This window comes from Struthio camelus, chromosome 11 (genome assembly GCF_040807025.1).
Source record: "Struthio camelus isolate bStrCam1 chromosome 11, bStrCam1.hap1, whole genome shotgun sequence".
NCBI lineage: Eukaryota > Metazoa > Chordata > Aves > Struthioniformes > Struthionidae > Struthio > Struthio camelus.
In genome coordinates this window covers 27,843,474-27,868,352 of record NC_090952.1, presented here as the reverse complement: position 1 = coordinate 27,868,352, position 24,879 = coordinate 27,843,474, and the positions used below count along the sequence as shown (strand labels likewise).

At 56.7% G+C, this 24,879-nt stretch overlaps 1 protein-coding gene across 2 annotated transcripts in view; it reads right to left on the bottom strand.

Moving 5' to 3' along the window:
- The window catches only part of EFNB1 (ephrin B1), a 79,404-nt gene extending 56,000 nt beyond the window's left edge, over positions 1–23,404 (bottom strand). Inside the window, exon 1 of one of the 2 annotated variants that reach the window (XR_011143431.1) lies at positions 23,247–23,402. Coding sequence is in view for 1 of the 2 variants with exons in the window: in XM_068956868.1 (XP_068812969.1) it covers positions 23,247–23,362 (116 nt within the window). In the remaining variant the exon portion in view is untranslated. Of the gene's footprint in view, positions 1–23,246 lie in introns of both variants that reach the window. The other variant, XM_068956868.1, reaches the window with a different exon arrangement.
- Between the last annotated feature and the right edge of the window lie 1,475 nt (positions 23,405–24,879).

Sequence of the window (24,879 nt, the reverse complement as noted above, 5' to 3'; positions counted from 1 at the left end):
GGTTAGACACCCTCAGTCACCCAGTTCAGTTACAAGAAAGGATGTTCTGTCAGCCAGGAAGAGCAAAGACTCAAGACAGGAGAAGGGAACAAGCAAAAATGAGTGAAGCATTTCGGGAAGTCCCACAGCTGGGGCCGGACACAGCTTCTCGGAGGTGGCAACGGCAGCGATGCGTCCTACGGCCCCCGCACGCAGCAAGTCAGCTGTGTTCGGACAAGGCACCCGCACCAGTGCCGAGAGCCGTGCCACGACACTCGCAACGCCAGGAAGCTGCCCCGTCCCGCGCGGCACAACCAAGCGGCCACACACCGAGCCCTGGCCTCTTCCAACCGACCACCGAGGAGCTCGGGGCCTGGGAAAGGACTGACAGAGAAAAGCAAAAAGGTTAAAGCCCCTCCCCGCAAAGAGTCCCGAGCAGGGCCGGCAGAGAGCAGGCAGAACCCAGAGGCGTAAATGGAAAGAGCGAATCGGTTTTGCTTCCGAGCAGGAGAACCCTGATCGGCCTCTTCCTCTCCCTCCGCAGCCAGATGTGCACAGCTGGCGGGAGCTCCCCGGCCCCTGCGCACTGCCAGCCCAGGGCCGGGCTACAGCCTCCCTAACTGGATGCCTCCGTTTCTGAATGCCTGGAGGGCTGAAATCTGTTGTTTGTTCCGTTTTTAAACCTAAAAATAAACTAGCCCGCTGGCCCGGAGGGGAGAGCAGCCCGCTGTGAGCCCCCGGCGGCTCCGCTGCGCGGCGCCTCCCAGCACGGCTCGCCGGCCGGCCCCAACGGCCAGCCGCTGCCCGCAGAGCCTGCGGGACGGGAGCACCCTCCGCTTTGTCCCAGAGACGGGCACCTTGAACTCGCCACCCGAGCGCCCGGAAGAAAGCTGACGAGATGCCACAGCAGAGACCGCGGTTTCGCCCCGCGCGCTTCCTCCCTGCCCGCCGCCGCGGTGGTGCCCTGAGGACGTCCCGCTCACCAGGGACGTCACCCGCCGCGCTCCCCTTCCCACCGCCCCCCCTAAGCCCTTGGCCACCCCGTGGGGCTGGGGACTCTGGAAATCAGTGCTCCCACCCGAGCTGGGCCAGCAAGGGAGGCAGCGCCTAGGACCGGGCTTTGGCTCGCGCACCGCGGGCGACGGAGCCGTTGCCATGGCGCGCGCTTAATAAATACCCAAGACCCCTCTCCCATTGTCTCGGCGCAGCCACCCTCCCCGCGTCCCCGCACCCCGCGCAGCCTCTGCCGGGAGGCGGCCGGCACGAGGCCTGCACCCACGCCGCGCCGGGGCTCCCCGAAGCCCGGCACACCCGACCCCCACCAGCGACTCGGGGCGCTCCGGGCAGCTACTGCACCCACGGCTCCTGCGGATGGACCCGGGCCGTCCCTGCCGCGGGAACCGGCACGCTCTGGCCACCGTGCCAAGCCCAGGCGCCCCTAGGACACTGAAGGGACACGAGCATAAGCAGGGGTTTGCAGGTCAACAGCAGGCTCAGCTGCACGCTCCCTCAAGTGTGCCTCAAACATACCCCAAAATGCTGAACAAGGATCTCAAGTACTTAGAGCGACTGGAACTGTAAAAGCAAACAAAGATCAAAAGCCCACCTTACTACCATCATCTGTGCGCACACGCACACACGCGCACAGAGGCGACCAACGTTTCGGGACAATTATCAGGAAAGGAGTTTTATCTACTGCACCTTAAAAAAAACTAGTGAGCACAGAGCTGTTGTTGAAGAACCACCCCAAGTTTGTTCTTCAGCTCTTTGGGATACGGGCCCAGAAAGGGTCTGCTCGTGCTGCACAAAGCCTCAGATCGCACTCTCCTGGCGGTAACAGCACCCCGGACTGCCTCTCTCCTCCCCCTCGGGATCCTCAGCCTTCCTCTCCCTTTCAGGCTCCCTCTCACAGCTCATGAAAGGCCCTTTTGAAGGACTCGAAGCCTCCAACAGTTGTTCCAATTTGCATCCAATTACTCCAGATCTGTATAGAAGTCGTCAGCAAAAGGGAACGGCATTCCCCAGCCTCCCCGCGGAGGGCAAACGAGCACAGGGGTACCCCATCTCCCGGGGGCTCAGCCCCTGGACAGGCGGCTCCTGCAAGCAAAACCTTTAAGCGAGGGGCCCCAAACAGAGCTACCCCGAAGGAAACACCTCGGAGCTCTGACAGAAGCAGGCCATGTTCTCCAACCGCCAGGCACTCGGTGCTTCCTCCGCGGATCCCCGTCCCGCAAAGCGTTACGCACGCTCACCAGGGTACCCGCGCTCAGCCGCTTCGTAAGCTAACCCGTTTGTAACCCTGCCGGATGGATCCTCTGAGATCAGGGGCTGAAAGCGAAGCCTGTTAAGAAGCCAAGACAGTCAGCCAAAACACACTCGTCAGACCCCGACCTGGTGGTTGCACTGGAAGCCAGGCCCCAGAAAACCCCCTTGCCCCCAACAGTCCAAGCTGTGCCACTCCTGCACTGTTTCCCAGGGTCAACCAGCGCGCCTTGCAGCGTTTCTCAGGCTTTTAGCAAACAAACAAACAAGAGTCAAACATAACCGATTCTAATAGGTCCGAACGCCTGGACAGCTAGCCCCAAAGAGCCCCAAGAAGCTCCTTGGCCATAGCTACTTTAGCAGAAGCTGGAATACTGAATTGCTTCCAGAAGCCCCAGAGTCCTCTGCGGTGCCAATACTCAAGAGGCAGGGGCTCAGCCCAGGGCGCTGCTGGCCCGCACCAACGTCGCGGGCAGCCCATTCAGCACCAGGGCCGGCACGAATAAGCCATCGGGACGCCGCAAAGCGCAGGCGTAGGAATGCACAAAATACACCAGCTGAAGCAGAAGCTGGCAGAGAGCTCGTACGGCTATCACTGGGGCCACCATCCTCTGCCAGATTAAATGAGGTAGTGAACGCCAATCTAAACGCATTTTAATCTTGTTTTGCATTTGAGGGTTGTTTTTTTTTTTTTAAACTTATCAAGGAGAAAGTTGAAAACGTTTGTAATAACTGCGACATACTAATTTAGAACTTACCATAGTGCTAACATTACATTAAATATTTCTGTCAACCTTGAGGACACACTATGTCTACGTAAGGAATTACACTAGCAATTATAGCTAAAGAGGCATGGAAAATTTCAAAAAAAATTTTAATGTATTCAGAAGTGATAACTGACATTCTTATTAGGATTAATCTAATTTTAGTAGAGTCATTTCTATCCTGCTTTTGGATAAAAAATGAATTTCAATTTTAAGACCTGGCTAAAAACTGGCATTTTAAAAACTACTTTTAGAAGTCACCCTGCATGATAAGTGTGATGATAATATAAGAAAGTTTAACGCAAAGCTTTTCCATTAAAGAAGATATTCATTAAACAAAAAGGAAACAGCCATATTTAACAAACTGGACAAACTATTTCTGGCTAACATTCTTCAAAACCAGTCATCTTTGTGTCTAATTTTTAGTTGCAGATAAGACAGATAGAAACATGTTATTTGTTTCTATTTTTTCCAACTCATAGTTTCTCAGCTTGGAATGAATTAGTTGAACTGAATTAAGCAGAAAAAAACTCATAAAAACATCTTTCTTGTGCCCTCAGCAGAGCCTAACATTGTCAAACAATAGTTCAGTCGCTCCATATTCTTGTTATAGGGGCCTGGCAGTGAATTCACTAAGTCAGCAGTGACATGATTTAAATCTTCATCAGCAAACATATTGCACTTGTTTATTTTAAAATTAAGTTTTAGAGCAAAGTTACAGCCTTAAGAGAGATCATCAACTTCCCCTTCAAATTTTAACTTGAAAAAAATTTTAGAAGCATAGTGTAGTCTCAGGCAAACCCCTTTAAAACAGATTTCTATGGATGCCAATTAATTCCAGCCCACATGTCTTTACAAAGAATAGATTTGTTTGACAAATCTGACATCCTTCTGTGATGAAATTACATGTTTAGCTGATAAAGGTAAATGCACAGATGTACAGACTTCAGCATACTACATTCTGAATAAAATACTACCACCACACAATAGCAATGTAGCACATCTCAACTGTATTAGGAAATACAGTAATTGACAAGCAGCAGAACTGAGCCATCAGTGGATGACACATGAGATCGCTCAGCATTCAGCACGAGGCCTGATTGCAACCTGTATTTTTAGTGATCTGGAAGCAAAACTTCCGGACAACATCAAGGTTAGCAGAAGCATGACCAGAGAGAGGGACAAGGCAATTGGAGATCCGAACGCTGGAAAACTGGGGTCAGCCCAAGAAGATGCTCAGAGGTAACAAGAAAGTGTTACCTCTAGAAACCAGGATACAGGACGTTCCCCCCGTGTCTCTCCAACTGACCAGGGAGCCGACGAAACTGAAGCACCCTCTCAAACCCAAAGATGCCAGCCGTCGTCTTGCAATACTAACAGCCTATCCACTCAGAGAGGCAGCCCAGAGAGTCCCCAGGTGCTCCCAACCTTTTCATCTTCAGAACCAGAGAAGCAGCTCGTTCAGAACACGGGATTGAGACTCGCATGGCAGGTCTCCAGGGCAGCCTGTCATGGGAGAACTACACACAACAACAAGTCCATCTCAGGGCAAGCGTGAGGGCTGAAGGGCACAGCAGACAAGACGTCTCTACTGTTCCCTTTTCCTACTGGCCTAAGAGGAACACATTTCAAAGGTGTATGTTGTGCATTACATAAATCATTAATAACAAACACAAAAAAAACCCTAACACCATTATTCACAGGATGCAGGCACCCTGCATCAGGAGGAAGATCCTGGAATCGGTCTCTCGCATTGTTCCATGTCCCCAAGGTCTTAAACCCCTCCATGGCAGTTGTGTTACCATGGACGTGCTCAGGAAAAACACGGAGGCATGCTCAATCAGCGAAAACACACTCAATCTCCTGAACCCGTGGGGTATTCGGAAAGGAAGGAAAGTGTGCCGTCATGGAAGCGCACGCACTCCGTAACCTGCTGCCATTGCCAAAGATGCGGAGCCAGGAAGCAGGACTCAGATAAGTCTTTCAGATGGAATTCCCCTACCTCCCATCACCTGGAGCCCCCCAAGTTAAAAAGAGATTAGGCATGTAGGCAAGACGTGAAGAGATTTAAAAATATACAGAACAGGAGTCAAATACCAATAAAAAAAAAATCCACCCTGGACAGATTATTTTATTTTCTACTGACAGTTTCAGCCAAAAAGGCCAATAAATCCTGATTACAAATTTTAAGAGTGCTTCCTGCAGACACTTGGACTATCAAGGCAATTTTGGATTCCTATAACTCCTGCTTTATGATGGTCATACATGTCAACTTTTTTACAGAGCCCAGCGTTTCAATAAAGATGACCATAAACCTAGATTAGAGATTAAAAGACTGACTCAGAAGTTACGTCAGAGAAAGAAACAAGCTTGCCCACAATTGCCTTGTGATATTTTACCAACTGTTAAGAATAGTTCATTTTTGATGGTTTTATACTAGCAGTAAATTTTCTTACTGTCGACAACTCTGTGTGTAACGACAACAATTTAAGAAAGGTGAAAGCAGCGCCCACATCTTGTGAGCAAGGAAGAAAAACTCAGTTTGACAGAAGTTGGGAGCAGGCAGTAACCAAAGGAAAAAATCAGAGTCTGACTATGATCATCTGCTGGAAAATTTTCAAGTATTTCAATGTAATAAGAAGGGAAAGTCCTATGACAAGGAAAAACAAGCACATCACACAACAGCGATTCAGAGTCAGGAAGCTACAACAAGCCACAGACCAATAGGTCCACAAACTTCTGCTACTCCGTATTTCAGAGTAATTTCTCTCAGGAAAGCTATGCAGAATTGCCTGTTTGCTGAGCAGTGCATGGGAGTACAGGGCAGCAATGGACCCAAAAAATCAGTAGCAGCATCACGTACAACGTCACAACTACATCACGAAGAACCTGACCGTTAAACTACCTCAAAACGGGAGCTGCCATCAGAGTGGCTTCATTAAAGCACAGCTGCAAAACGCAGTCCTGGTTCCACCAGGCATTTGGGAGATACAAGGAACAAGCACAAGCCAAGCGCTAACGGCTCACCAACAAAATATATAGGAAATGACAGGTCAGTCTTCGCTTCAGTTAATGATTGCTCTAGACAGCGCAGAAACACAGACACTAAATTTGCCTGACCTTCCTGCTTTCTCATCTCTCTCCCCCCACCCCAGCCTGTCAGATTTCTCTCCCAGGGAGCTCCTCTGTCCTAATTTTCCTTCTCTTGTCTTCACAAGGTCAGCAGCTGCAAAGCAGAAGCACGTGAACACGTGAAAAGGTGACAAGAGACCAATAACCATCCCTAGCTCTCAGCAACAGTACCGGAGGCAAAGCTCTCGGAGGAGTCAGTTGCCTTCTGCATCGGCCTCCGAGAGCAGCAAGTAGGGGAAGAAACAAGAAGGACCACTGCAAAGGGGTGCCAGCACCCCACACCCCCCGCAAAGCCAAGCCTGTGCCAACTTCCCCTACAGGCTCAGTTGCTTGACCTTCTCCTTCCTCCCTCCAACGACTGTCCTCACTTTACAGCCCTCCTTTCCGACCTGCAGCCTCTTCTCCCCTCCAGACCTCTGCCTTTTTCGAAACAGTAATGACAACCATGATGGAGATGCCTTTTAAATTATGAATATCGTGTTTTTATTTTGCTCTCGTTTACCGGATGAACATGCTTCATTTAATAAAGGGTCTGCTGAGGGAAGGGAAAGAAAAAAAGAGCAAAAAGGAAGAATGACTCACAACAATGCCACATCTCCAAACACACTTGAGAGCTGTTGAGACAGTGCCAAGGACAAGGGTTGGGATCACAAGAGATCAAAGGAGTGACAGCAGTTTAAAGTTGAATCCTCCTCAAAAAGGGGAAAGGTTTGCAGGAGCTGCTCAGAGGCGCCAGGCCAAGATGTAGGTCTACGCTCCCGGCTGCCCATGGTATGCCTCTTGGGTTCAAAGTAGGCTGTGTTCGCTGGAGATTTAATGATGATTTTAATACTTTGAACAAGACTCTTCATTTTTTCGTTTTCTCTAAAAAGGGATAAGATGGGATAAACACTGTGCTACTTCAGCTGGCTTAAGAGGGTGCGGGGTCTGCCCAGGTCTAACACCTCTCCTCACCCCTGAGGGCCACCAGCTGAAGAGCCCAGCCTGAAAAGGAAGTGTTGCGCATGCGTGTGTTCCTGATGTCTTTGTGTTCAAAAAATGCAAGCTGCTGCTTAGAACACAGCTGGTCCACACGCCCACCACCGGCCACAGGGTCCCAAAAGGAAGGAGCCCGGAGCTGAACCCCGCAGGACTCGCGGAGCCAGTCAGCACGCAGAGCGGGCACTGCACTGCCAAAACGGGGGTCTCGGACAGAGTTTAAGCCCGGAGAAAGAAACTGGCCGAGGCCGAGCTCACGAACGGGCGACACTGGAGAGTCAAAGGGGAGAGCTGCAACACCCCACCCGTGACACCCATAACGCTGCAGCTGGGTTGAGAGCTGTTCTGCTTTCCTGGGCTCATCTCCTTTGAACAGTGGCCTCCAGGGAAGAAGGTCAAATTTGTTAAACCATCGAGGCCTTTGCCCTTCCTCTTTTGCAATAGAAAAAAGGAAAAAAAAAAAAACATAACATCACTTCTCTAAACCAATTCTTAAATTTAAAACATCTGCTGTGTTCCTGGCGAATCGTCCCAGGAAGGCAGAGGAGGAGGAGGAGGGCGGGTGGTCAGAGGTTGCCCACACCTTTGACGGGAGAGGCCCCGGCCCGGCGGCTCTGGCATTGTGAGCACCGCGACCGGCTCCAATCCCATTACCGCTCGGCATTGAGGCGGGAGCGCCGCTCCTCGCGGGGACACGGGCCGTTAGAGCCACTGGCAGCAGCACTGGGTAGTCTTAGGTGCACCCAACAGAACAGTCCGCTTCACTGATGAAAAAGTGCCCTTTTCCTCGGCAAATGAAAGAGCCGGGAGCACAGTGGAGAGCCCTGGGAGCTCTCCACACTGAAGGAGGCCAGTGCCCTTTCTGCTGGTGTCTCTCAAAGTCCATCAAAAAGTCCCATTTACATCAAAATGCACTTCCAGACATGCTTCATTTTTACTTTTCCTCTTTCATCTCTTTCCACCCTCCTACCCCACCTCTGAGAACTATTGTTCACACGGCGTTTGTGGCATCTCGCACAGCGGAGAAGGCCAAGAAAGCTGCCAAAGTTAAAGAAATAGAACATAAAGAATAAAGCTCTAAACTAATCAAGGAGCCGGAATCACTTCTGGTTTTACTCCAGCAAGAGACCTGATCTTTTTTCCTCTCGTCTCCCCCTCTAAGCCGGGGGGGGGGGGGGTCTCCGCAGTTCGGCAGCTGCCCCTGGAAGGACGATGCTGGCCGCGTCTCTGCCACGGGGACTGAGACCGAGCTGCCACAGTCTTCGCTGTCACTCCAGCTTTCTGGTCAGGCTCTGGTAGCCACAGATGGTTTTAATGAGCTTTAACAAAAGCCTCAAGCAACGGTTTTAGAATTAAAGTTCTGCATCTCGTGCAGAGCCGCTCACTGCGCCTCCTCCCGCAGCCGCTGCGACGGGCCCCGCTCGGCCCCGGCGCGGGATGCAGCCGCGCTGCCCGAGGGCAGGCCACCGCCGCGGCCGCCCCGCGGGGCGGCCTCCCCCGGCCCCGGCCGCCGCAGCCCAGCAACAAAACATTTGACAAACGACTCATTCGGCCCAGGCACGACTGTGAATCCCATCTGGAGAGGAAAAGCCTAGGCAGACCTTATTTGATTTAAATCCCTCCTTCCCCAGATCAGTACTAAAAGCACGCTAGAGAAGCTGGAACGTTTTCTCCCTATGCCATATTTTCCTTTGCTGTTTGGCAGAGGAAGCTGTTTCCCACCTGCCCTCCTTGAACAATTAGGATTTAATGAATCTCTTCTCCCAGCCCAGGTTCCTGCGAGGACTGTATCCTAGCAAGACGCAGAGCACTGCATTAACTAGCAACAGGGGATCAGCAGAGAAAGCAAACTTTTGCAAGACCCTTAAAAAAGGGGCAGTTTTCCCTGCGTTGATTGACATCAAAACCTAAGAGTATAATCCATTCCAGACTATGACAAGTGCAAATTAGGTTTATTTCAGGTCTAAATCATTAAAGTTAAGCTCAACGGTACAGAGTAATCCAGATGCCTTTCACCAGTCTCCTGTCCACTTCCCTTAACGCAGAGCTTTTTCAGTCCTTCCTTCCTATTGTCAAGTGTCTATTTTTAACCCCAAGCATTATTTCTCCCTGCATGACTTCGGTAACTCTCTGGGGACGATATGAAATTGCTGAGCTCGTACACGGCAAAGTGACTCAACTCTCACCTTCACAAGCGCCACAGAAATCAGAGGACTAATAAATTTTTTTCCATTCACATTTTCTTTTCTCCTTCCCACCAAGCTTTGTCTAGGACTAAAAGCAAGGGAAATTGCAGAGAAGTAAAACCTATGTCCATCAGCAAGCAACACGATGGCAAGCCATTTTGCTCCCTTTTCTCTTCCAGTGCCTTTATCACGGGGCTAGACTCACCTCTATAGCAGCTATCTTGAAAAAAAGTGCATCAGTAGGTATATTGCCAGGGTGAATCAAGGTCAGAGCGAGCCATCAACTTAAAATAGGGCTGATGAAGCGAGGCTCCTATTTGCCAAGCATGGAGAAAAAGGGAGCAAAGCTAGGTAGCCGTGCAGAGCCAGAAACATATGCCTCCATGCAAAATGGAGGAGATGCTTTCCTAGCTGGCCCCAGCAGGGCTAAGAACACCAGATAACAACCACATCATTACTCACTTTCAGCTGATTTTCTTCTTGCTGCAAAGTAATAATTACCAAGAAGGTGAGCAGTGAAGTAGTTTAAAAATCTCTACCTTGAGGAAAGTTTATCAAAACAACTCACCATTTTTAAGGGCAATGGCTACCTTCTCTGACTAATTCACAAAGTGCTTAAAAACCCGTGCGCTAAACACCCGGAGATAAGCCCACGTTCCACTGCACTCATAACACTTGCACTGCATTAGTCAGATGTTTACATTACTTGGCATTAAGAACGCAATCATTAGTAATCATTAATACTATTGCTAGAACTGAGGCTCTCGACAAGAAAGCCCAGATGCCAGAAAAACAGCGTTCCACAGCGCAAACATCCCAAGGCAGCGAGAGCTCCAGGGAAGTCGGGGAAAGAACAGGCAGAATCCTTTGGTCCAGATTTCGGAGATCGTCCTGCAGAGCACAATGGGGGAAGCGCTGCCAATTCTGGATTTCATCACAAGTCCCACAGCGTTTGACATTTTTCATGAAGTCCCAGCTCAGGGGCTCGTGTAACTGGGAGAGAGTCTCAGCTGCAACGCGCGAGGTTTCCTGCTCCCTCGCATGCAGGGGAACGTCCCAGCCTTTTGGGCACGCTCTGGTCTCCAAAAGACACAGTGAAATCAAGAGCCACCTCGTTTTGAATTGTTTAAAATCATTTAAGCCAGCCATGATTTTAAGGCTGACTCATTAGTTTTGCTGGCCGGAGCTGGCAGTGCTTTGGAACACACACGGCAGCAGTGGCCAGGCCAGGCGAGCAAGGGAGCGAGCAGCTGGAAGCAATTATCCCACTACTTTGGTATCTGTCACCCTCTCTTAATACTTATGTAAGGAAACCATTTGTACTATCAACAAATCTCTTTATCTTTAATAAACTAGGAAAGTGATTCTCCCCCCCTTCCCCCAAAAAGGCGGTGGCAAAGGCTGTTCAGAAGGAGGCCCTGGGGTGAAGTCTCTCCTGCTAGGTCCAAAACACACAAGATGTGAACTGGGTGCTCGCTGGATGACATGAGGAGCAGGGTACCTTAAGGAAAAACGTTTTCTAAACACATTTCTAAGTTTCTTTTCTCCATCTGTGCATCAGTACAAAGCTTCAACATTAGTGCTTTCTTGCATGTCTTATGACTCATGAACCTCACACTGCTTTACAGACATGGATTAACTCTTAGAAGCACCACAGCATAGGCCATATCCCTTCGTACTAAAAAGGAAAAAAAAAAAAAAAAAAAAGGAGAGAGAAAGGGCCTTGCCTTGGCCAGGCAGCAAGAACAAGAGCAGAAAGCTGCAGTCCTCGCCCTTCACTAGGCACCTGAACTCACGCGCGGGACGGGCCCGGGGGGCACAACTGAGCTCGCACCTCAGCCGCTTCCCCCTGCAGCTCCTCCCGATCCCCCACCCAAGTGAGACACGCAAGCACGGGCCCTCAGGCTTGGGCTCCACTTTGGAAGGTTTTTAATCAAAATGAGACTGATATAGCGCACGCGCATCTCGGCGCGCAGGAGGAGGAGACCACTGCAGAGCAGCCGGCGTCGCGAGGCCACGCGCTCCGAGCACGACGACGGGAGGCGGCTTTGGAAAACTTCGTGCCTCCCCTGGGTGTTATGAAACCAGCGGAGGAGCGTGAAACTGCCTGCCGTGGGTGGGAACACCCAGGGCTATACCAACAGCGCCCCAGGATCCCCGTACAACATGGGAAAGCACGTTCCTCTCCCCCACCCGACACACACCCTTGCAGGATTTTTTTTCCTGAGAAATATTGGATAAGGGCCCTACATAAAGGGGGTAATTAGGGAAACAGCTCCCATCACGAACCAAGCCTGGAAAGAGATCAAAAGCACAATAAAGCGCTCAGCCTCCCTGCTATCCGGGGCCACGGCTGCAGGAGGGACGGCGGCGGCCCCTCGGCACCCTCCGAGGGGACCCGGCAGCGAGGGGAGCACCCGGGACGCCCTGCGCCCGCTCCGCCGGCCCCGGGGCGCCCTTCCCTCCCCACCGGCCCTTCGGGGGAACAGAAGTTTACTTTTGCAAAAGAACACGAAGGAAGAGCCCTTGTGTCCCTACTGGAGGCAGCAGGGAAAAATAGATGAAGATAGGAAGCCAGGAGGCCAGCTGGCGTCCTGGGGCTGCCTTACGGCACGGCACGGCACGGCACGGCACGGCGAGAGCCGTTAGCTGCCCAAGCCAGGCGGGGTTTGCATCCTTCTCCCTGCCTTTCCCGCGCAGCGGCAACCCCCCGCACCCGGCCCGCGGAGGGCCCCGGGGCCGGGCCGAGCGTGCAGAGGGCTCGCGCGCCTCCCAGCCGCGTGCGGAGGCGGAAACCTCCAGCGGGGCCAGACGCACGGCTCCGGCTCCAGCCGGCCCTCCCGCATCCCCTTCGCCTCGGACGGTTCTGCTTCCAGCTCCGCCGGCGGCGAAGCAGCGGCATCACCTGGGAGGAGAGCAGGACACGAAAGCTTCGCGGGGCCAGAGAGCGCCCCGAGCTTCGGCGCGGCTCGGCGAGCAGGGGGACGGCGAGGCTCAAGCGCGCAGGGGCGCCGCGGACTCGCCCGCCGCCGACCTTCGGCGGAGCAAGATTACCCCGAGGGGCCGTGGCTGCCCCAGCTACTCCAGCCACGCGTTAGCTCCGGGCGACGAGCGGGAGAGGGGGAGGCGCTGTCTAAGAGCGCGCTGCGCGGGATGCGCGCGCAGGGGTGCCCACGCCGTCAGGACGCGTCTCCGCACAGCTCATGCGGAATAAGAATAACGCAAGTTTAAAAAACGAACACAGCCGAAGGGGAAATTCCAGCCGCCTTCAGCTCTTAGCACCTCCAAACCGCTTCCTGAAAGCTCAGCCCGGCCAGGCCCCGCTTTCCACCCCAGCCTTTCCCTCCGCGCCGGGAGCGGGCAGCTGCCCGGCCGCGGGTCCGCCTGCTCGGGGCTGCCCCTCTAGCTCACAGGGTTCAAGCCCCGGCCCAGCGCCCCCAAGCAGACCCCGAGCTGCCCAGCAGATGCGTGGTCTGGACCCAGCTTTGCCGGGGACTCGAGTTCACATCGCGAGCCCGGCCTCGCTCTGGCCCCAGCGCTTCCCAGAGGGGAAGGCTGCTCACTGATGCATTGGCCAGATCTTCCCCTCCCACTTCAGGGTAGGGGTTCTTGGGTTTTTCCCCCCCCCCCCCCTCCTTATTCTAAAATAATTGACTAATTGGCCAAGCCCCAGTTCTGTGCTCAGAGTGAATTCCAGGTTCGTTCTTGCATGAAACATTTATTAAATACATCAGAGCTGGAGATTAGGATAAATCACAGCACCAGGCGAGCCAGAGAAACGGGGCGGCACCCCGCGCGGGGCGGGCAGCGCCAGGTGGAAACTGCCCATCGCGCCCAGAGCGAGGAAGCCCAGAAAAAAAAATAAAATAAATAAAAAAATAAAAATCAAACCCTGCCGTCACCCACGGTGCACCGCGGCCCTGGGCGCGGGCAGGTGCCGCGCGGCCCCGGCCGGCCTTCCCGCGCCTCCGCGGAGCCGGCCCCGCTTTCCCGAGCCCGGGAACGCCGCCGGGGCTGCTGCCAGGCCGGGCGGACGCGGGAAACGGGAGAGCGCGCCCGGCGGAGCGGGGTCCCGGCCAGGGCGTCCCGGCGGCAGCCCGGCTCACCTAGCGGCCCCAGCCCGCCCGAGCCGCCAGGGCTCGCGGCAACCGCAGCGTCTGCCTAGGCGGCGGGGCCGCGGGGGCTCGCCCTCCCTCTCCTCCGCCTCCCTCCCCTCCCCAGCACCAAAGCAGATCCCTTTTAGGGAAAAAGTGTAACGCAATACCTGGAAAATCTCTCCCACCCGCTCTTTGCTGCCTGCTGCCAAATTTAAAACATATTTGCTGCTCAGCATCGAAGAAACGTAACCTGCTGCTCAATTCCAACACGTTCATCCTTTAGGGGCAGCGAGAAAATTCGCACCGCCGCTCGCCGCTCCTCTCCTTACGCGCTGCAGCCCCGCGGGCAGCAGCTGCCCAAAACCTGCTGGGTCGGGTCCCGTCGGGTCCCGTCCCGCTGCGCCGGGGGGACGCTCGAGCCCAGCGGCCCCGGGGAGAGGAAGCGAGCGCGGCGCTGGGGGACGAGAGCTGGCTCCTCCGGGCAGCAAGCAGCACCCGGCACCCACGCGGAAGGGGAGCAGGAGCCCGAGAAGCCTATTTTTTTTTTTTCCCCCCTAAAAAAAACCCCTACTCGGAGGGGTCTGAAATTGCAGGCTCAGCAAAGCCCCTGCCCGGGACGGGGGCGACCAGCCCCAAAGCCGGCGAGAGGCGGCGGCGCCGCCGAGGGGCAGCCCAGCCCGGCAGACCACCTCCGCCTCCCCCCGCGGCGGCAGGGATTTCCCGGAGGGCCTGGGCGCCGGGCAGGGGCTGCCAGCGCCGACGGGGCGCGCCGCGGGCGAGCCGACACGGCGGCCCCTTAACGGAAGCGAGGGGCGACGCAACAACCACGGCGTTTCCCTGCGCTCCTTCCTCAGCCTCCCTTTGCGCCTCGAGGGGCCGCGCAAAAAAACGGAGGCGCCGGGCGGGCGGCTGGAGCGGGCACGGCGCGCAGCCCCTCCGGCGTCGCACGAGCCCGGGAAGGGCGCGGGCGGCCCGGCAAAACCCGCGGGAGGACAAATGCAGCAGCGGGGCGAGGGGCTGCCGAGGGGCTGCGGGGGCTCCCTGCCCTCGCTCCGCAGCCCCGGAAAGCGCGGCGGGATGGCGCCCCCGCCGCGGCACCCTTCCCCGGCGGCAGCGCGCCGCCGCCTCGCGGCCCCCGCCGGGCACCAGGGAGCCCGCGGGCCGCCTCGCTCCTCTGGGAGCTTTTGCGCTGGGAGGCTCCCGGCCGCACATCCGCGGGAACCACGGAGCGAGGGCGCGCGCGGGGGAGCGAGCGGCTCAAATCCCCGGGATAACGAGCCCGGAGGAGGGAGACGGTGGGCTCTGCCGGAGAGGGGAGCCTTGCTTTTATTGGCGAGGCCTAAAAGGGCTATAAATCCTCCGATTCAAAGGCGAACTCGAGCGCTTTCAAGTCTGAGGAAGGCCTGGGATGTGTCAGCGGCGAGGACTAACCACGCCGCGTCCCCTGCTCAAGTGGCCTCTTCAGGAAAGCTGTTCGGCAGCCCGGCACGTTACCCGCAGATCCTTCCCATGTGCCGTCCTCGCGCCCGCAGACGGGCACCGCCGCAAGCCCTCCCGCCCGCCCCCCCCCACCACGCGGGCCGGGGGGCCGCCAGCGCCCGGCCGCGCTCCCCGCGCCTGCCATCGCCCCCTCGCACCCGGCGGGGGGCTGGGGGGGTCCGGCCTCCCCCTCGCGTTCGCCTGCGTTACTGCAGCGCGGCCAGACAAAGAAAGGCCGCGGCAGCGATGCGCTGCGCCCCCCCCCCCCACTCTGGGAGCCCCCGAAACGGCAAAACTAGGAGCAAAGGGAACAAAACGCCAAGTCTCCGGCTGGCAACCAACGCGCGCCCAACGACGGCCACAGGCGACGCTCGGAAATTAAACGCGCAAACCGTCGGTCAGCACCGTTAGCGGCGTAAGCGCACTCGCAGCCGACAAGCAGCCAAAACGCCACAGTCTCCTTTTCCTGAAGTTCCTGCCCAGGAGCTGCTGCGTAAGAGGCGCCGAGCAGGGAGGCGCACGCGTCTCCCCTCCCGGGCTCCGGCGACCGGGAACGCGGCCACCGAGAGGTGACGCTTCCCACCTCGTCCCACTTCTGAGCTCCTCGCCTGAAGCGAGGCTGCAGGACCGGGAGGCAGCGAGGCTGCACCGCACCCCGTGCGCACCCCGCTCCTCCGTGCCCTTGGGCGTCAGCACCGAGCGGAGCAAACCCGCCGCCCTCCAAGGAGGGCACCCTGCCGCCGCGGCGCAGCCAGCCCACCCGCAGCACCCCGAGCTCCGGGGCCACCGGAGCCGCGCGGGTCCTGGCGCCGGGGCGCGAGCCCCCCAGCTAACGGCGGCGGGGCGCCCGCGCGGCCCGGCAGCGCTGCCTCCTCCCCAGCGCAGGGACGCGGCGCCACGTCAGAGCCAGGACGCTAAGAAAAGGCCGCGGTTAGACGCGCCCGGGCTCCCGACTCCTCCTCGGGGCCGCCGCTCGCCCTGCCGTTTCCCAAGCCGCTAACGAGACCACAAAGGCTGAGCCTCACATCTGGCCGGGGGGGGGGGGGGAAAAAGAGCACGGGCTCGCTGCTGCGGTGCCGGGAGGCCACCCGGCCCCGAGCAGGTGTGCCACCACCCCGGGGTCCCCACGGCGCTCCGGGGCAGGGACGCGGGGCCAGTTCGGCGGCGCCGGGGGGGACCCGGCCTCAGCCACGCGCCAAGCTCCCGCCCGCCGCCGCCGCCGGGAGGGGGCTCCGGCCACCGGCGAAGGGCAGGCGGCCCCCAGGAAAGGTTATTTCGGAGCAGGGCGGCCAGCGTTAAAAATAGCCGGCGTTTCTGAAGCGCAGCTGCCGCGCTCGGGGCCGCGGCGGCCTTGTCGCTCCGACACCTGAGCGCCGTTACGGCCAGCTCGGAGGCACCGCAGGGGAGAGCCGGCCGGCGGCTCCGCGACGGGAGGAGACGCCCGGCCGCCCCATCCAGCGACGCCGGGTCGGGGTCGGCAGAGCACCGGCTCCCAGACGCACCACCCAGCGGCCCCGTGCCCGCGGCCTCCCGGAAAGGCCCGGGGGCGAAAGGCAAAAGCAAGCAGCAAGGGGGGACCCAAGCTCTCGGCAGCTTGGCGCGACGGCGGCAGCGTCCTCCTGCTCCCCCGACACCGGCAGCGGCAGGCGGGAGATCCCAGCTTTGTCCCTCCCCAGCCCGTCTCGGCTGCCAGACTCCAAGTAGCACGTGCTACTGATCTGCGCAAGATGTTTTCCCACCGGACGCCGGCGCTGCTCGGCGGATCCGCTTCCAAGCGGCGACGGCGTGACCGCTCCGGCGAGCGGGCAACGCCACGCCGGGGGCCGCCGCGGACCCCCCAGGAAGATGCACCGTCCCTCCCGCTCGGCCCAGCGTCTCGGGGACGGGCTGGGCGCACGTCCCACGACGGCTGCGCCAGGGCTGCCCTCCACCCTGCCGCGGTGGCTACCCGCCATGCAAAAGCCCCAGCTCTGTGGCTCCCAGGAGCTGCGGCAGCTGTTTTGCTATGGGGAAAGCTACAGCTCCTTTTACAATCAATCAGCCACCCCATCACAGCTCGCTCTTTCTTTTAAAGGAAGCAGTTAAATCCATTTTATAGAATCCAGTGGTATTTACCCAGCTACTGCAATAGCCGCAGCTTCACATTCACTTTTTTTTTTTTAATTTAAGTTAATGAAGTCATTCCCAAAAGACATCCAAGGAGCCCTGGGCGCTCCCTTCCTCCCGGCCAAGCAACGAGACGGGTGACTGCGCCCGGAGAGGCGGCCTTGCGCTTGCTCCCAAGCTGGAGCCCGGGTTTATGCCCCCAGTAACTCCAGGCAGGCTGAGCCGCCCAGCGCCGCGGTGCCCTTCCCGCCCCGACCGCCTGGCGCGCTCGGGAACGCTCCTCCTTCCAGGGAGGAACGCGCGCCGCGGTTCAGACCGGCCAGGCTCGCTTAATCCAAACCAGTCTCTGGAGATTAGGAGAAGCTCCTCAGGCACACCAGTCCAAGGTGCACGCACGCTGTAGGATCAGTTACGCTGCCACCTGCATGTCCCAAACCCACGTTATCCGGGAGCCGCGGCCGGCAGCGCCCGCTGCCCCACGCAGGAGCGCTCCGACGGAGCGGCAAGTCTCCAAAGGTTCAACAAGCCAAACACATTTTTAATTAAAAATAAGCAGCATGTTTGCAATATTTCCCAACTCCTTATACTGTGAAGCGCCTCATGCACCCACTAGTACGGTAATTAAATTACATCTGCTCCGACAAGTGTTAGCCCACTGATGCAAAGCTTCAGGCCAACTATTCCCATTGAAAACAGCTTTCCCGCAAGCGCTTTGTCCCTCATAAAAGGCATTAAAAAAAGCAAAGAGACACCAGGCTTCAAACTCAATGCTTACAGAATTCAATAGGACACCATAATGTCATTAAAGACAGAATAAAAATACCACAAAGGATTAGACTTTTGTCTGTGCCTGTTTTTCTCCTTCTCCCTCCCCACACTTTTTAGTGCATTTATTTTGGTTTCAGAAAGTTGCTCTATTGCTCCACAGAACTAGCAAGTGAGCAGATCCAAGTAAAATTTATATGGGGGGAAAGAGAAAAGCAGAGCTGAAATGACCAATTCTTAAAAGCTACATGGATGATGTGTCCCATTTCCCCCACCTCCTTATTAAAATGCTTTCTGGAGAGGCAAATTCCAGTCTGAAATGAATTTTCCAAACCATATTTTATTAGAAATGCTTCCTTTTAACATTCGGCACAGGAGCCCACCAGGGTCAATATTTCTCCAAAATTATAGTCAAGGGATTTCACAAAAGATTTAGTCAGAATTTTTTGTGCGATTCCAGGTTGTTTAACAATAGCCTACCCCGACCAACAACCCCAAACGCTAACTGCTAAGTAGCGAAAGGGCCGATTAAATCATTGAAACCACACTTCAGCTCCCCCCTCCCATAAACGCAGAGAACAGTTTTCAAAAAGCCCCCTTCAGACATGATGGTGAACCAATATGGTTTTAATTTTATTCCAAGACCCCTTTAAAGAGGCTCTGCACACATCCCGAGAAAGCTCACTTAAAGGGGATCTAATTTAGCCCGAACTTGTCCAAAGCGTAGGCTTGTGAAAAGTGTAACCTTTTATCCAGTGAAAGCTTTTTTTTTTTTTTTTTTGGACAAACATCCTCCCCAGAACTTTTCACAATACAAATATAGCAACAATTTCATTTCTGGCCTTCGAACAAACACCTCGAGACAAAAGGGAAACATTTTCCCCAGCACAGCGCGGTACTATGGAAAGTAAACAACATCTTAAGTAAAGATTAAGATATTCTTAACTCTTTTAGAAACGTTAGGAAATTGTTCTTTATATCAGATGTTTGATCAGTGTCCCTTTAATACCAAAGCTATTCCTTTCCCCCAGAACAATCAGAAACCTGCTTGTGACACACCAGCAAAGTTAGAAACTCACGCTTCATAAGAGCGGCAGTAAGCTGCCCACAGAAAAAGCGGGTAGAAAAATAGTTTCATCATTTACAGTGACACTATCAAGGCTAAACAGTCCAACACACAACACTTTTCCCTTGTATCTCCTGGAAAATTCCACTAAACGGTGTTATTTTTAAAGGCTTTAGCTCTATTCTAAAAACAAGTATTAAACCTCAGCGCTCTTCAGCATAGCTGGGTAGGGGGCTGATAAGGAACCGCAGCAGTCCTGATCTTCCCCAGAGCACGAGAGAAAGGGGTTTTAAAGCACAAAATACCGCGGAGGGTGCGTGTGGTTTTTTTCTAATGCATCTGTGAAGGGAAAGTAATCCCGATATAACAAAGAGCATGGCTTTTTGGCAAAGCGGAACAGGACTTTTTACAGCCTGCAGGTTTCAATCCTTTATTTTAAAACTTGCTTGTTCAATTGTGTTTGCTGGCAAGAGCGACTGTGAAGAGCAGACTGCCTAATTCCCCACAACCTGCAAAAACAACGAGGCAAAAGCACTAAGGTATAAAGGGAAAGAGGGGAAGGGGGGGGGGGGGGGAAAAAAGGTTCAACTGGCCCTCAGTCACCTTCAGCAGCCTCCAAGCCTCGCGCGAGCGGCCAGGAGCAGGGCAGGAGGGTTTCACGGGCTCCAGGCAGCGAGCCCAGGGCCACGGCACGCCAGCACCAGGAACGGCGGCACGAGGGCAGGCTCCGGTCGAGGTCCGTGCCGTCGGCGGGTACTAGCAAAGCTTGCTGGCTTCCAGAGCTTTTCTAACCAGAAACCTTACTGCAACATTAGACCAAGGTAACAGTTTCTCCGGCCCAACACAACGCACGTTTGGAAGCGCTCCGCGGAGCCGACCCAGCGCCCAGCCGCGGAGAAGGACAGCCCAGCGCCGGCCGCTCCGGCAGGGCAACGCAGCCACGACTAGCCAGCCTTGAACCCCTCCTAGCCGGCACCGCTCCTGCGGATTATTTGGAAAAACCAGGATCGAGAAAGAAAAAGGATCCCCCACCGCCCCCATCCCAGAGACCAATCCCTTCGATCCCGGCACGCAGCGGGGCTCCTGCCCGACGGCTCCCACGCCAGACGCCCACCGACAAAAGCCACGACACGGGGCTCCGGGCGAACCAGCTCCCCTGCCACTTCCGCCGCAGACAACTTCACAGGGAGCTCGAGCAGGACAACCAGCACCACAGAGCTCCAAAGTCCACGAGAAAATCCACCCCCAGCGTGGGGTCTGCAGGGGGAGGAAGCGGGACAGTAGGGAGGACATCTCCAACAGGACGCGGTCCCCGGCTCCAAAGCCACTGCCACCGCAGCCTGCTGGATCGGGGCGACAAATTTTGTCCGGGAATTTCATACTATGAAAAATTCCCTGGCATACCTGCCCTCCAGTAGGGACAGAAAAAGCTCTCCACCACCACGTTTAAAGCAGAATCGCACTCCAAGCCAGCAGAATCACTGTTTCTACAGACTCCTCCCAACTTTCTGGGCCTGGACAATTTAATAAAAGCAAACTCTAAGAAACCAGGTTCACTTCATCAGGCAAAAGCTTCCCACCTGCGGGGAAGAACCAGCAGCACAGCACCCAGGTACCCCTGACCCCTTTGGATAAAACTTGCCAAGCAACGAAGGGAATTATCTTTCCTGTCTGGGCAGAGAAGACACGATTGCCAAATGCACGATGCTAAGAAAACGGTTTCACATGCATCTACCTGCAAATTTCTCAAGTTAACAGAATGAAGTCAAAGAGATTTCTATCTCTAACTGCCCTTTTTCAAATAAAAAAAAAAAAGTGGTGGTTTCTGGAACCAATTTGCTTTTTCCTTCTCCCCCTCCCACCTTCATGCTGACATAGCAGACTTATAAACACAAAAGATCAACTCCTAAGGGTAAAAGGGTTTTTTCCCCCCCTCCTCTCCAAGCTAACAGAGATATCTTCAAAGGGGGCCGGGGGGAAGAAATCCAAGAAATCACTTACTGGAGTTCTAACAGCCACAAGACACCTTTTCCCAGCTTTTTCTAACACATTGAAACAAAATTCACGAGTCTACAAGCACATGCATGTGCCAATAAAGTTGCTTCTCCCCCCCGCCCCAATAGTTGGGTTTGAACTTGAGCGTCTAGTTGGAAAGCTTGGTCAACTAGTTTCAGTTTCCTCCAAAACATTTGACTTTTTTTTTTCTTTACAGGAACATGGAGGGGAAATAATCAAGATAAAAGCAGGATTTTTTTAAAAAACTAAGAAGAGAAGGGGGATAAGATAAACAAACAGTCTGTGATTTACAAGATAAAGCCCAGCAAGAGGGCTACCAAAAACATCCTGATATAATCAGTCCCAAAACATCTACAGGTCATTAGTAACCATGTCGAGTGTTTAAACTTCTTTTAAAGCTTTCAGTTACTTTTTATTCCAGACATGTTGGAAAAGTGACTTTCATTGTTCATATTTTTAAGCTAAGAGCACAGCTGGGGTTCTGGGACTTGAATTTATTCTAGGCAAAGCTGTAAATGCCACGTTACAAGCAGAACTTGAGAAAAAGGGCGCAAGTGCTGGAATCCCGTCATGCAGACATAAAGCAAGCAGGGCCAAGAGGAGCGTTTAAATCTTCCCTTGCGACCCTCCCCTGAAGAGGAGCATTGTTTAAATTCTGATTGTTTCGAAAGCTTTGCTGGTAACAGAATCAGCGCTATAGGGTTTCAGGAGCGCAGAAAGAGGCTCGCTCCTGCGTTCAGCACCGCACTCAGGCAAGAAAGGTCCTGTGCTGCGAGGGCTCGGAGGAGACGTGCAGAGAGGAGCAGCCTTCAGCGGCCTTCCCCGGCGAGGGCCGGCCAGGGGACGCAACGGCCGCTCCAGCGCACGGGCACCGGGGCCAGGGCGGCTCGCCGTCCGAAATCCGGGCTGGGCACAAGGCACGACGACGGACAGGCGAGGGCCTCACTGGATCTCAAGCGACAAACGTTTCCAGAGACACATATTCACAGAGCCAGAGGGAGGAAAAAAGCGCCTCTCTTTTCACACCAAGAAAAAAGAAAATGCGTAGCAACCAGTGTGGCAAGCACCAAAAAAGCACCTGCTTTGATTCCAAAAAACGGTATTTTCCAAGTCTTTCTCGAACCAAGGACATTTTGAGGACCCCTGCGCACTAGCAGGCAGATGAGCAGCGCTGGTATTTTATTACACCGCACGTAAAGAGTAAGATTTCTAGAGCTAAGTCTAATGCATGTACCACGCTTGTGTGCCCTGGATCACCTAAAGAAATATGTGCTCCTAGGTGCCAGACAGAGGCGTTCTTAAACAAAGACTGGCACCAAAGTTTACAATCTTCTCTTGTGAAACCAATTTATATCCCTCAATACTGACTCCTGGAGTGAATAGGAATAAGCATCGGAGCCAGAACTGCCTCCCTGGCTGCCGCTTGCAGAGCTCAGGTAAACGACAGGAACCAGGGTTTAGATTTTAGTAGTTGCCTGTTGGTTCAGATTTACTAGTAAGACCTCAAGGAAGGAGCACGCCACAGGGGAAGAGCGGAACGGACCAAGCAGGCCTGAAGTCGGAGCCCGGCGACGCAGGAGCAACGCTGCAGGCAGGAGCAGGAGCGCGCACGCCCTGGTACGGTCTAAAAAGCATATCACCAAAAACCCTGCTTTCATTAAAACCGAATTCCTGTTAACCTGAAGGCTGCGAAAGACTCTAGAAACTCCTAGATCTCCTTCATACCTGCAAAAACAGCGAGAACTTTCCAAGTTCACAGCGTTCCCCCCCAAAAATGAAGTTTTCACAAAATTTCTGCACACAAAAGGAATACCGTTCTGGCATAAAACTGAACCAGATCCGATGAGGCTTGATATATATTAACCTCCAGTTCTGCTCGCCTCCAGCTCAAGTCTGCACCGAGCGTGTGAACCGAAAGCCATCTGCTGGCAACCCCGACCGGCATCCACAGCCCGCCAGCAAGAGACCTCTCCAGCAACCAAATTTTAAATAGAGCACTCCGAAAAGAAGAAAAAGAAAAAAAACACACAAACCAAAAAAAGCCTGAAATAGCTTCCGTGTTTCGCACGGTCCAGCCCGGCAGCCCCTCGGGCCGGGCCAGCCCCGCCGCGCGGGGAGGGCGCGGGGCTGCCGCGCCTCGGCGCCGCCGCTCCCGCGGGCAACAGCGCTCCGCGAACTCCGCGCGGAGGGAAAACATAAGGGGGAAAAAAAAAGAACCCCAAAACCACAGCGGAGCAGCGAAGCGAGCTGCGAGGCTTCAGGAGAAGGGAAGCAGGCGGCGGCGCGCGGTCGGTACTCCAGCGCCGTCCGCGGAGAAGCGGTTCCCACGCCCCGGCCCCGCCGGGGCAGCCCGGTGCCGGGGCCGGAGCGCGGCGGCGGCGGCGCCCGCGCCCCCCGCGCCCGCGGCCGCACGTACTTGGGGTTGCCGGCGCTCCAGGAGACGGGCTCGAGGCTCTTGGCGAGCGGCGCGGCCAGGCGGCACAGGGCGAGCAGCACGCCCAGCAGCCACCGCCCGCCGCGGGGCCGCGCCATCTTCCGCCGCCGCCGCCGCTGCTGCTCCCGGCGGCGGGACGGGCCGCGCCGCGCCGCGCCGCGCCTCCCGCCGCCTCAGGCGCCCATCGCCGCTCAGCCGCGGCGGGCCGCCGGGCCGCGCATCGGAGCCGCGCCGCCGGGACGGGACGGGGCTGGGCTGGGCTGGGCTCGGCTGCGCTGCGCTGCCCTGCTGCTGCTGCTGCTGCGCCGCGTCTCGGCTCCGCTCCGCTCGGTTCGGTTCAGCTCCGCTCGGCGCGGGCGGCGGCGGCGCGTCCCCTCCGGCCGCCCGGCTCGCACAGCGCCGCCGCCCGCCCCGTCGCTGCTCTACTCCCCCGCGCAGGCACCCGCGCGGGCAGCCCCCCGCGCCCCGGCCAATCGGCGCCCGCCCCGCCGGGGCCTTCGCCCCCCCCCGTCCCGCCCCCGCGGCCGGGCGGGGCGGGGCGGAGACGGAGATGCTCCCCCCCCCCCCGGCCCCGCCGCGCTCTTAAAGGGGCCGCGCAGAGCCGCTATTTCCCCCCCCCCCCCCCATCTCTGCCCCTTTGCCGTCGGGGCGCCCGCACCTGCCCCGGCTCCTGTCCGCCGCTCGCGCCCCGCTGCCCCCGACGGCGCGGTGGGGGCCGCCTCCCCGGCCCGAGACGGCGCTGAAGACGGCGCGGGGCCCCGTGTGCCGGGGGGGGGGGGGGGCGAATTGCGGCTGTGAGACCCGACCCCGCCGCGCCTGCCACAACGTAACGGCTCGGGCGGCCGCGGCGCCGAGCGCGGTTCCCACGCGGGGGCGGTGCCCCGCCTCGCCCCGGGGATGCGGTGGGCAAAGACCGCCCCCCCCCCGGGGCGCGCTCCTGCTCGGCCCGGCCCGGCTCGGCCCGCTTGGCCCCGGCCCGTTGCCCCGAGAAGGGAGCGGCGGTATTTTGCCCGGCGCGGGGGTGGCCCCGGCCCGGGCCCCGGGCGTTGCGGGGCGGTGCGGCCCCGGCCCCGGCCCCGGCCCCGGCGCCGCCGCGGCCCCCGCGCGCTCCGCCAACAGCGGTGCCACAGCGCCCCCTGGCGGCGGCGCGGCGGGCGCGGCGCGCTCATTGGCCGAGTGGCTCGCCGAGATTCCACGGGCGCGGCGCGCTCATTGGCCGAGTGGCTCGCCGAGATTCCGCCCGGCGCGGCGCCCTCATTGGCCGAGTGGCTCGCCGAGATTCCGCCGGGCGCGCTCCCACGCGCGCCGCGCCGCTGCCCGGAGCGCGGCGCGGCTGCCGGCGGCAGGCCGCCCTCCGCTGCAGGCGGTCTCTCCCCGGGAAATGCCGCTAACCCAGAACCCCCCCGCCCCGTGTCTCCGGCTGGGGAATGGGAAGCCCCTTGAGAGCGGACCCGGGGGGAGTTCCCCCCCCCCCCCCGCCCCGTGCCCTCACTTCTTCCTCCTTCCTCCCTCCCCGCCCCGAAAATACTGCGAGCAGAGCTCTTGAGCTGTCTTTTATGTGTTAACTACCTTTTAGGCAAATGCAGGCATGTGAAAGCTGGCACTTCTGGCATTG